We start from the raw sequence: 12,110 nt of genomic DNA, 5'->3' as shown, positions 1-12,110 counted from the left end.
AAATATGATCCTGAAGTTAGCAGGCATTTAAAAATTTTTATTCAACTCATGCGCGCTATTCACGTTTTATCATGCCTAAATTGCGAACTCAAAATGGCCGTTTACCGACTGTGAAAAATTATTTGTCAAAACGCAATAAAGATGTCTACTATCCCGGCCTTTGTGACGTAATGAAAATAAACGTAACTATCTTTCAAGCTCTTACTGAATATGGGGTAATTACAATTCCCTGTTGTTACCCATTGAGTAGCCAAGGTTGTGATGCCGAATGTTTTTTTTTCACCATGTCACTAAATAGCTATTAAGACTTTGCTTTTTAGGCGATTAATAAAACATGAATAGCGCGCATGAGTTGAATAAAACTATGAGCGCAACATGTAGGGTAAGTCATAATCCGTCACCCGCGATGTGTTTAGCACTCGTCTCCGGTGCGCAGTATGCACTCGCTTCGCTCGTGCCTGCGCACCTGCGACTCGTGCTAAACGCATCGCGCTGACACATTATGAATCACTTACCTTACTAGTTACGCCAATAACTATTGAATTGTTATTTTTCAATAAATCAATTGTAAAAAAATAAAATCAAAATATGCACATTTAGAAAATTTTAAAAAATACAGGTGCAATTTTTTAAAATATTTTTTTGTTATGGTTTATCGCCTAAAAAAAAACAAAGAATTATTAGACGTCTGCTAACTTCAGTATCATAAATAAAATTATTATAATTTTTCAATCTAAACTTAGAGAATTTTACGGTATTTTTTAGTTATAATTTATAGAAACATTACTAAGGTTAGGGGCCCAGTTTCTGACTTTTTTAGAGTGCTGGTTAGAGTTATATTATAACAATTAATGTAAAATTTAGTTTAATAAGAAAAACAATTATTCTATCGACTAGTTTATGATTTGTCTATCTATCCTCCTAACCTAAACTGTTAAGACTCCACTTAAAAATCGCTTCCTCAGCCGCTTATGGCTAAAATATTTGTTCTTATTTAGTTGATATTTGCTATGTTTTTAAAATTGCCATAAATTAGGCTCAGAATAAATTGCAATAAAGTAAGAAAAAATTGATTTTCTTTTTGAAGTTATAGTTTTTTAACCCGTTGAGAACACATGGGGTCCAATGAACTCCAGACAAATATTGAAGCATTTTTAAATCTAAAAAGACCCCGCTGGACCCCGTGTGTCCTTAACGGGTTAAGTAAGTAAGAAAAAAGTTACAAAGGTCAGAAACTAGGCCAGGGTCAATAACTGGCTCTTTTACCTTATATTTTTTAAGCAAATATTAGATAATTACTTTTTTTTTCAACTTAAAAAAAATTTTATGACACTAAAATTAGCCGAGGTCTAATAATTTTTGGATTTTTTTTTTAAACATTGCATTTAAAAAAATTACACCTATGGTTTTTTTAAACTTTATACATGTGCATATTTTTATTGTTTTATTTTTTTTTTATTTTTCTAATTAAATTGTTGAAAAAAAAATTAGAACATTTGTAATTATCTGCTAATTTCAGGATCGTATTTTTTTTTTTAATTTTTTATCCGGAGTAATTTTTATTTTTATAAATTAGAAAGTTATATTGTGAATTAAATTTTTTGTTGTTATTCTGTGTTTTTAGAAGATTTTGGAATGATTTGAAATTTTGGAAATTAATTATTAGTCTTAAAATTAAATTACTTATATAAAATAATTACCTATATTAAAATAAAATTTATTGATAAATCAAAAAGAGTGAGGAATTCGTTTTTTCAATATTTTATTTTTTAAAAATTAAGATTGAGCCTATGGTACATTATCAGTAATTTTAATTACATTATCATTTCATTATTTACAAAAAATATATTAAAATTATTAAATAAAACGTAAATTTTTAAAATATAATCATGATTCATTTATACAATTAAAACTTATACTTAATATTTAATTTATAAAAATAATAAAAACTAAAATAATATTTTATAGTAATAAATTACCGTGTCATGAAAAATTATTCACAAAAAATTACAATTATTATTAAAAACTCTTATTAAAACTATTCTAGCTTACGTTTTTTAGAAGAACAAAAAATGCTGCCCATATCATGACAACTCTCACGCTTACGGATGTAGTTATCTAGGACTTCGACTGTTATTTCCTGATTCTTTGCAGTTGCTGGTGCAAATTGACAGGTACTTCCAACCGAATTATCTTGTACTTCTCCAGCAGCTTGAGGTGAAGATGTCGACGACCCATCTGAATCCGCACATTTTTTCTTCATCAGTCTATCACGATACTCCTGATAGCTGATTTTCTGCCGAGTACTTGATTGCTTCAATTCAGTTTTAGTGGAAACACTTTCTTGATCCGATGAACTGGGGCTTGTCACTATCCGATTCATTGAGTTAATTCGGACAGGTGGATTTTTAAATAAACACATCACGCGTTTCTGTATTTTCGGTGACAGTTTATTTAAGACTTCTTTAAACTCCCTGTCCATCTTTATCAGCAGATCGAAGGTCACCTTTGTATCGAGCAGCCAAAACCAAAGATTCCCATCTATGACTTCGGGAATCTTCCACCGCGACGATTGGATGGTGAAATAAATACAATACGACGCCACAACTGCCGGTTTGTACTTCAGGCACATTGATGTCATCTGTAACGTGTAGTTCGCCATCTGCAGAAAAATCTTGCATAGTTGTTTGCAAGCTTTTATTTCTCTGCAGAATTCCGTGATGTAATGATGAGGGTGATTAACTCCCATCTTAAATCCCAGTGTTGCTAGAAGAATACGCTCATTTACTATGAGTGCTTTGACATTCTCCTGGAACTCGGCAGTCGTAGTGTCCAGTTGTTGATCCCTGGTTTTCTTCAAACAGATATGAAGAGCACTTATTACCTCCTTCGATCTTTGTGGCTCTTCTTCAACCTTTGCCGCCACAAAAATTGCCGCCGTTGCAACTTCATACCGATGAAACTTGGCCAATGAATGGTGAATGAAAAATCTGCGCATGTACACTATGGCAGTATGTACACAAACTTCTGATAATTTAAGCCGCTTGCCTAAATCATTTATTAAGTAAGCGGCTTGTTGTTTATAGTCTAATTCCTTCTCCGCGCTGATACCATCCTTGAAGCTTGGAGAGTTCTTCAGCTCTTCTTTGTTCAAATACCACTTTTGCGCCATTTTTATACAAAATTTTTCAGGATCTATCGAACTTCACTGTAAACTTTCGTACTTTATACTGAAACAGCTTACGCACTTTGAAATAACACAATTTTGTTTTTTCCGTAAATTTTAATATATTCTCAGACGAACTGTCGGGTATGGAGTTCGAGAATAAAGTGAAAAAATATTGACAAGACTCTGATATTTATAGGATTTTATAACAAAGCAGTTTAAGATTTTGTCCTAGTGCAATTGTCACAACAATGGATATGGGGGTAATTAGAAACTAATAGTTTGGGGCTGAAGAAATTTACCTGAGGTAGAAAAGGTCATTAGACTAATGACTCAAAATATTATGGTCATTAGGGTTTGAATATTCAGGTGTGAACGTAATTAATTTTTCTGTGAACAACTCAAGACCTGATGGCGAATATTTAAGTACGTAATTGAATATTTATGTGGAAGTCTCAAATAATGAATTTAAAATTTTCTGAAAATTAAATTACACGGAAATAAATTAACTGTGTACATTAAGAGCCGACAAATAATATAATGATAAAATCATTAGTAAATATTATCATTCTAAATACAGTAAATAAAAATGTAGTAATTCTTTAACTTGTAAATAACTATAGAATAAATATTTCAATTTATTGTTTATACAGGAAAAATTAATATTTGAGTTCCCCGCATGAAAAAGCTATATATTGTTAAAAATATATATGGTGAATATGTGATAAATATATGGCGGCAAAAATATATATATTCACGAATATATGTTTTTTACATATATTGGAGTATATATTTTTAATAATATATTTCTTTTTATATAATGTTTTATATTTCTCTATATATATAATCTCATATAATTCTCAATATATTTTTGTCATACATGGATGGTATGTATGTAATTTATAAAGTACAATATAATAAAATTTACCTATATTTTGACTCATATAATTAGTGATATATTGTCTGTATATAATTGATCGTATATGGAAGAACTTATATGTTTAAATCTATGGTTTATGGTATATTTTTCCAATAGATAAAAAATTATTTTTTTCTCGATATATTAAAAATTATAGTCTTTATACACCTATATTTTTTTAAAGCTGCCTAATAGCATAGAAATGGAAATTGCAAACTGAAATGCATGGTTTTTGCTATGTAACATACCATAGTACGGAAAATATGTATAGTACTATATATTTTGCAATATACTGGAAAACTTATATAAAAAATATACATCATACTGTATATTAACAAAGATACTACTTTCAATACAATATATCAATATATAATAATAAAATATACCAAGATATATATGCTAAACATACATGAAAAAAGTTATAATATATTATCATATATTAATATGGCAAAAATATAAATATTATTTTACATATTGTGCAATATATCACATTGTAATATTCATATATTTTTTCAGATATGAAGTTTTTGCATGCGGGATGCGTGAAATTTTTTTTTATATAAAATAAATATGAACTAAACAAAATGTTTAAATAATGTAAATTTTTGGTTAAAGGTGGCATAAATCAACATTGTCAATATATTATTAAGAATGAATTTACAAATTATGTTTTGAGAGCTAGGGGTACCAAAAGGTTCCGTCGTACTGTCTGAGCAAAACCTGCATGAAATTATTGCAAATTTCAAGTCTGAGGTGATGGTATAAGTGCCGATTGGGCCCATCCTAGGGGCTTACCCCATCTGGCGTCACGTGAGCGACTCCTTTCAGCAAGATCGAGTCTCCTCTTGTCCAGCTGCTCCGTCTATTCTGCACCCGGGCTGTCACCCAACGTTGTTAAGATTTTTCCCTGTCGTATGATGTTTTAAGACCCGAGACGCTTCTATGCCAACATTCTCTTCTATGATCAACATAGAATATCCCGGTTTTATCGAGGTCCTTCATCGGCTTAAGTATCGTCTAATTTAGGTACCAGAGTTTTTCCGTAATCTTGCAAAAATTCCATTATTTCACAACATTTTCGTTTTTATTAAATAAATTACATAATTTTCTGTGATCCTATTATTTATTCCTTTAGAGTCAGAGGATCTCGAAACGTCTCCGTTTGAGACTAGTGGGGAGAGCGCGAATCGTAGAGTCCCGTGAGCATGTATGAGTGACATGTGAGAGTATTAGTGAGCCTGTGAGTACCCTTCCACTCGTTTGAAACTCGCGCTGCGTTCATCGACAGAGCCGTAGTTAGTATTGTTGACGTGAGGAAATAGTCTCCAAAAGTAAGGTTAGAAAAATTAAAAAAATTTTATACATTGCTATGTAATTGCAATATTACATAACTATATTTATAATGAATCCAAATATTGTTCTTACTTTGAATTTAAGTCCTTTGATATTTATTATTTGATAAATTAAAAATAAAACATAAAATAATTGTTACTTCCCGCTTAGGTGAAATTCTTCGCCTTATAATACGGCCCTGTCACATTTGCTTCGCGCTCTTCCTAATTCTATCGGGCTCCACCAGACCGAAGAGTGGGGTTTTAAGGTCAGACTCTAAAGGGTCAACTAAACAGGCAGTGTTTGAGAAAATAAGATTCTCGAGACTTGTGTTTTTCCCCGAGATCTTACAATTTATTATCTTGGAAAATTCTAAAGTTATTTAAGTAGTTTTCTAGCTATAGATTATACTTAATTCGGTTCTATAGTTCGTCTGGCGCCTATAGTATAATTCAGTTCAAAGTCGTTGCTAACATAGAGCCAACTATTTAGTTCAATGAATAAAAATGAATTTAAGTAAAACTTTTGTTCAGCACCCCTGTGTTTGACTAAACGTTTCCGCGTAATTCTTCATTACGATAACCAAGCAAAACATTGTATCAGCATTGCCTGCAGGGTATTTTGGATTATAATTTATTTACAATTAAATTTAGATAACTTTCATACCTTATTGACCTGGTTCTATTGTGCGCTAAATTGACATAAGTTCTATTAAGGGTATGTTTGCATGTTTAGGTTTCCACTATAATAAAACCATTTAAATATAGTGGAAACCTAAACATGCAAACCTCTCAATAAGACAATTTATAGATAAATTGAGAAAAATATAGATAGCCCGAACTGGGAATCGAACCCAGACCAATTCGGTAACGCGCCGAGTGCTCTACCAGTTGAGCTATCCGGCCCTATACTATATTCCGTTCAATTTGATCTATAACTTATTGAGCCACACCGTCCTTCGTACGGTAATACACCATTTTTATATAGTGGAAACCTAAACATGCAAACATGCAAATAACCTTCTCAATAAGACAATTTATAGATAAATTGAGAAAAATATAGATAGCCTGAACTGGGAATCGAACCCAGACCAATTCGGTAACGCGCCGAGTGCTCTACCAGTTGAGCTATCCGGCCCTATACTATATTCCGTTCAATTTGATCTATAACTTATTGAGCCACACCGTCCTTCGTACGGTAATACACCATTTTTATATAGTGGAAACCTAAACATGCAAACATACCCTTAATAGAACTTATGTCAATTTAGCGCACAATAGAACCAGGTCAATAAGGTATGAAAGTTATCTAAATTTAATTGTAAATAAATTATAATCCAAAATACCCTGCAGGCAATGCTGATACAATGTTTTGCTTGGTTATCGTAATGAAGAATTACGCGGAAACGTTTAGTCAAACACAGGGGTGCTGAACAAAAGTTTTACTTAAATTCATTTTTATTCATTGAACTAAATAGTTGGCTCTATGTTAGCAACGACTTTGAACTGAATTATACTATAGGCGCCAGACGAACTATAGAACCGAATTAAGTATAATCTATAGCTAGAAAACTACTTAAATAACTTTAGAATTTTCCAAGATAATAAATTGTAAGATCTCGGGGAAAAACACAAGTCTCGAGAATCTTATTTTCTCAAACACTGCCTGTTTAGTTGACCCTTTAGAGTCTGACCTTAAAACCCCACTCTTCGGTCTGGCGGAGCCCGATAGAATTAGGAAGAGCGCGAAGCAAATGTGACAGGGCCGTATTATAAGGCGAAGAATTTCACCTAAGCGGGAAGTAACAATTATTTTATGTTTTATTTTTAATTTATCAAATAATAAATATCAAAGGACTTAAATTCAAAGTAAGAACAATATTTGGATTCATTATAAATATAGTTATGTAATATTGCAATTACATAGCAATGTATAAAATTTTTTTAATTTTTCTAACCTTACTTTTGGAGACTATTTCCTCACGTCAACAATACTAACTACGGCTCTGTCGATGAACGCAGCGCGAGTTTCAAACGAGTGGAAGGGTACTCACAGGCTCACTAATACTCTCACATGTCACTCATACATGCTCACGGGACTCTACGATTCGCGCTCTCCCCACTAGTCTCAAACGGAGACGTTTCGAGATCCTCTGACTCTAAAGGAATAAATAATAGGATCACAGAAAATTATGTAATTTATTTAATAAAAACGAAAATGTTGTGAAATAATGGAATTTTTGCAAGATTACGGAAAAACTCTGGTACCTAAATTAGACGATACTTAAGCCGATGAAGGACCTCGATAAAACCGGGATATTCTATGTTGATCATAGAAGAGAATGTTGGCATAGAAGCGTCTCGGGTCTTAAAACATCATACGACAGGGAAAAATCTTAACAACGTTGGGTGACAGCCCGGGTGCAGAATAGACGGAGCAGCTGGACAAGAGGAGACTCGATCTTGCTGAAAGGAGTCGCTCACGTGACGCCAGATGGGGTAAGCCCCTAGGATGGGCCCAATCGGCACTTATACCATCACCTCAGACTTGAAATTTGCAATAATTTCATGCAGGTTTTGCTCAGACAGTACGACGGAACCTTTTGGTACCCCTAGCTCTCAAAACATAATTTGTAAATTCATTCTTAATAATATATTGACAATGTTGATTTATGCCACCTTTAACCAAAAATTTACATTATTTAAACATTTTGTTTAGTTCATATTTATTTTATATAAAAAAAAATTTCACGCATCCCGCATGCAAAAACTTCATATCTGAAAAAATATATGAATATTACAATGTGATATATTGCACAATATGTAAAATAATATTTATATTTTTGCCATATTAATATATGATAATATATTATAACTTTTTTCATGTATGTTTAGCATATATATCTTGGTATATTTTATTATTATATATTGATATATTGTATTGAAAGTAGTATCTTTGTTAATATACAGTATGATGTATATTTTTTATATAAGTTTTCCAGTATATTGCAAAATATATAGTACTATACATATTTTCCGTACTATGGTATGTTACATAGCAAAAACCATGCATTTCAGTTTGCAATTTCCATTTCTATGCTATTAGGCAGCTTTAAAAAAATATAGGTGTATAAAGACTATAATTTTTAATATATCGAGAAAAAAATAATTTTTTATCTATTGGAAAAATATACCATAAACCATAGATTTAAACATATAAGTTCTTCCATATACGATCAATTATATACAGACAATATATCACTAATTATATGAGTCAAAATATAGGTAAATTTTATTATATTGTACTTTATAAATTACATACATACCATCCATGTATGACAAAAATATATTGAGAATTATATGAGATTATATATATAGAGAAATATAAAACATTATATAAAAAGAAATATATTATTAAAAATATATACTCCAATATATGTAAAAAACATATATTCGTGAATATATATATTTTTGCCGCCATATATTTATCACATATTCACCATATATATTTTTAACAATATATAGCTTTTTCATGCGGGGAACTCAAATATTAATTTTTCCTGTATAAACAATAAATTGAAATATTTATTCTATAGTTATTTACAAGTTAAAGAATTACTACATTTTTATTTACTGTATTTAGAATGATAATATTTACTAATGATTTTATCATTATATTATTTGTCGGCTCTTAATGTACACAGTTAATTTATTTCCGTGTACTTTAATTTTCAGAAAATTTTAAATTCATTATTTGAGACTTCCACATAAATATTCAATTACGAACTTAATTATTTGCCATCAGGTCTTGAGTCGTTCACAGAAAAATTAATTACGTTCACACCTGAATATTCAAACCCTAATGACCATAACATTTTGAGTCATTAGTATAATGACCTTCTCTACCTCAGGTACATTTCTTCAGCCCCAAACTATTACTTTCTAATTACCCCCATATCCATTGTTGTGACAATTTCACTGGGACAAAATCTTAAACTGCTTTGTTATAAAATCCTATAAATATCAGAGTCTTGTCAATATTTTTTCACTTTATTCTCGAACTCCATACCCGACAGTTCGTCTGAGAATATATTAAAATTTACGGAAAAACAAAATTGTGTTATTTCAAAGTGCGTAAGCTGTTTCAGTATAAAGTACGAAAGTTTACAGTGAAGTTCGATAGATCCTGAAAAATTTTGTATAAAAATGGCGCAAAAGTGGTATTTGAACAAAGAAGAGCTGAAGAACTCTCCAAGCTTCAAGGATGGTATCAGCGCGGAGAAGGAATTAGACTATAAACAACAAGCCGCTTACTTAATAAATGATTTAGGCAAGCGGCTTAAATTATCAGAAGTTTGTGTACATACTGCCATAGTGTACATGCGCAGATTTTTCATTCACCATTCATTGGCCAAGTTTCATCGGTATGAAGTTGCAACGGCGGCAATTTTTGTGGCGGCAAAGGTTGAAGAAGAGCCACAAAGATCGAAGGAGGTAATAAGTGCTCTTCATATCTGTTTGAAGAAAACCAGGGATCAACAACTGGACACTACGACTGCCGAGTTCCAGGAGAATGTCAAAGCACTCATAGTAAATGAGCGTATTCTTCTAGCAACACTGGGATTTAAGATGGGAGTTAATCACCCTCATCATTACATCACGGAATTCTGCAGAGAAATAAAAGCTTGCAAACAACTATGCAAGATTTTTCTGCAGATGGCGAACTACACGTTACAGATGACATCAATGTGCCTGAAGTACAAACCGGCAGTTGTGGCGTCGTATTGTATTTATTTCACCATCCAATCGTCGCGGTGGAAGATTCCCGAAGTCATAGATGGGAATCTTTGGTTTTGGCTGCTCGATACAAAGGTGACCTTCGATCTGCTGATAAAGATGGACAGGGAGTTTAAAGAAGTCTTAAATAAACTGTCACCGAAAATACAGAAACGCGTGATGTGTTTATTTAAAAATCCACCTGTCCGAATTAACTCAATGAATCGGATAGTGACAAGCCCCAGTTCATCGGATCAAGAAAGTGTTTCCACTAAAACTGAATTGAAGCAATCAAGTACTCGGCAGAAAATCAGCTATCAGGAGTATCGTGATAGACTGATGAAGAAAAAATGTGCGGATTCAGATGGGTCGTCGACATCTTCACCTCAAGCTGCTGGAGAAGTACAAGATAATTCGGTTGGAAGTACCTGTCAATTTGCACCAGCAACTGCAAAGAATCAGGAAATAACAGTCGAAGTCCTAGATAACTACATCCGTAAGCGTGAGAGTTGTCATGATATGGGCAGCATTTTTTGTTCTTCTAAAAAACGTAAGCTAGAATAGTTTTAATAAGAGTTTTTAATAATAATTGTAATTTTTTGTGAATAATTTTTCATGACACGGTAATTTATTACTATAAAATATTATTTTAGTTTTTATTATTTTTATAAATTAAATATTAAGTATAAGTTTTAATTGTATAAATGAATCATGATTATATTTTAAAAATTTACGTTTTATTTAATAATTTTAATATATTTTTTGTAAATAATGAAATGATAATGTAATTAAAATTACTGATAATGTACCATAGGCTCAATCTTAATTTTTAAAAAATAAAATATTGAAAAAACGAATTCCTCACTCTTTTTGATTTATCAATAAATTTTATTTTAATATAGGTAATTATTTTATATAAGTAATTTAATTTTAAGACTAATAATTAATTTCCAAAATTTCAAATCATTCCAAAATCTTCTAAAAACACAGAATAACAACAAAAAATTAAATTCAAAATATAACTTTCTAATTTAAAAAAATAAAAATTACTCCGGATAAAAAATTTAAAAAAAAAAATACGATCCTGAAATTAGCAGATAATTAAAAATGTTCTAATTTTTTTTTCAACAATTTAATTAGAAAAATAAAAAAAAAATAAAACAATAAAAATATGCACATGTATAAAGTTTAAAAAAACCATAAGTGTAATTTTTTTAAATGTAATGTTTAAAAAAAAAATCCAAAAATTATTAGACCTCGGCTAATTTTAGTGTCATAAAATTTTTTTTTAAGTTGAAAAAAAAAGTAATTATCTAATAATTTGCTTAACAAATATAAGGTAAAAGAGCCAGTTATTGACCCTGGCCTAGTTTCTGACCTTTGTAACTTTTTTCTTACTTACTTAACCCGTTGAGGACACACGGGGTCCAGCGGGGTCTTTTTAGATTTAAAAATGCTTCAATATTTGTCTGGAGTTCATTGGACCCCATGTGCGTGGAGAGAAAAAAATAGTTATAATTCCTATGTAGAATGGTAACCATTACTATGTTACATATAAACGAGGATTTTTTAACGTCGAGAGTCACCGGGCAGAGTAATCCCCCCCTTTCTACATAGGCTATGCGGTGGCTATGCTAGCATAGAAGTGATTACTATTCTACATTGACAAGAGAACTATGTAAATAGATATGGCTACAATGTTACCTAGTAACGTTTGCGATGTTTTATTTATTTCATTTTTAGTAAATAAGGTTATGACAAAACAAATAACTCAGGTTACTATAAATAGATATATGTAGAAATTGAATTAATCTATTGAAATAATTAAGATATTGCTCAAAATGAAATATCATTTTTTGATAACAGATAAATAATAATTAAATAAATTAAAATATTTAATAATATACTTCGCACATAT

The 12,110-nt window shown here is 30.9% G+C and overlaps 2 protein-coding genes across 2 annotated transcripts; one reads left to right on the top strand and one right to left on the bottom strand.

The window, feature by feature from the left end:
• Positions 1–2,038: 2,038 nt before the first annotated feature.
• LOC130670411 (cyclin-T-like) lies at positions 2,039–3,172 on the bottom strand. Its single transcript, XM_057473813.1, has one exon. The coding sequence runs from the start codon at positions 3,170–3,172 to the stop codon at positions 2,039–2,041; it is 1,134 nt and encodes a 377-aa protein (XP_057329796.1).
• Positions 3,173–9,622: 6,450 nt separating this feature from the next.
• On the top strand, positions 9,623–10,756 carry LOC130670410 (cyclin-T-like). The gene has a single exon (XM_057473812.1). The coding sequence runs from the start codon at positions 9,623–9,625 to the stop codon at positions 10,754–10,756; it is 1,134 nt and encodes a 377-aa protein (XP_057329795.1).
• The last annotated feature ends 1,354 nt before the right edge of the window (positions 10,757–12,110 follow it).

The sequence above is a fragment of the Microplitis mediator genome, chromosome 6 (genome assembly GCF_029852145.1).
Source record: "Microplitis mediator isolate UGA2020A chromosome 6, iyMicMedi2.1, whole genome shotgun sequence".
NCBI classification, from domain to species: domain Eukaryota; kingdom Metazoa; phylum Arthropoda; class Insecta; order Hymenoptera; family Braconidae; genus Microplitis; species Microplitis mediator.
Note: the sequence above shows the minus strand (reverse complement) of the source record. Positions and strands in the feature narration are given on the sequence as shown.

What these genes read in the sequence shown, in the direction of transcription:
- LOC130670410 (XM_057473812.1), top strand. Translation starts at nt 9,623, where the DNA reads ATGGCGCAAAAGTGGTATTTGAACAAAGAAGAGCTGAAGAACTCTCCA.
- LOC130670411 (XM_057473813.1), bottom strand. Translation starts at nt 3,172, where the DNA reads ATGGCGCAAAAGTGGTATTTGAACAAAGAAGAGCTGAAGAACTCTCCA.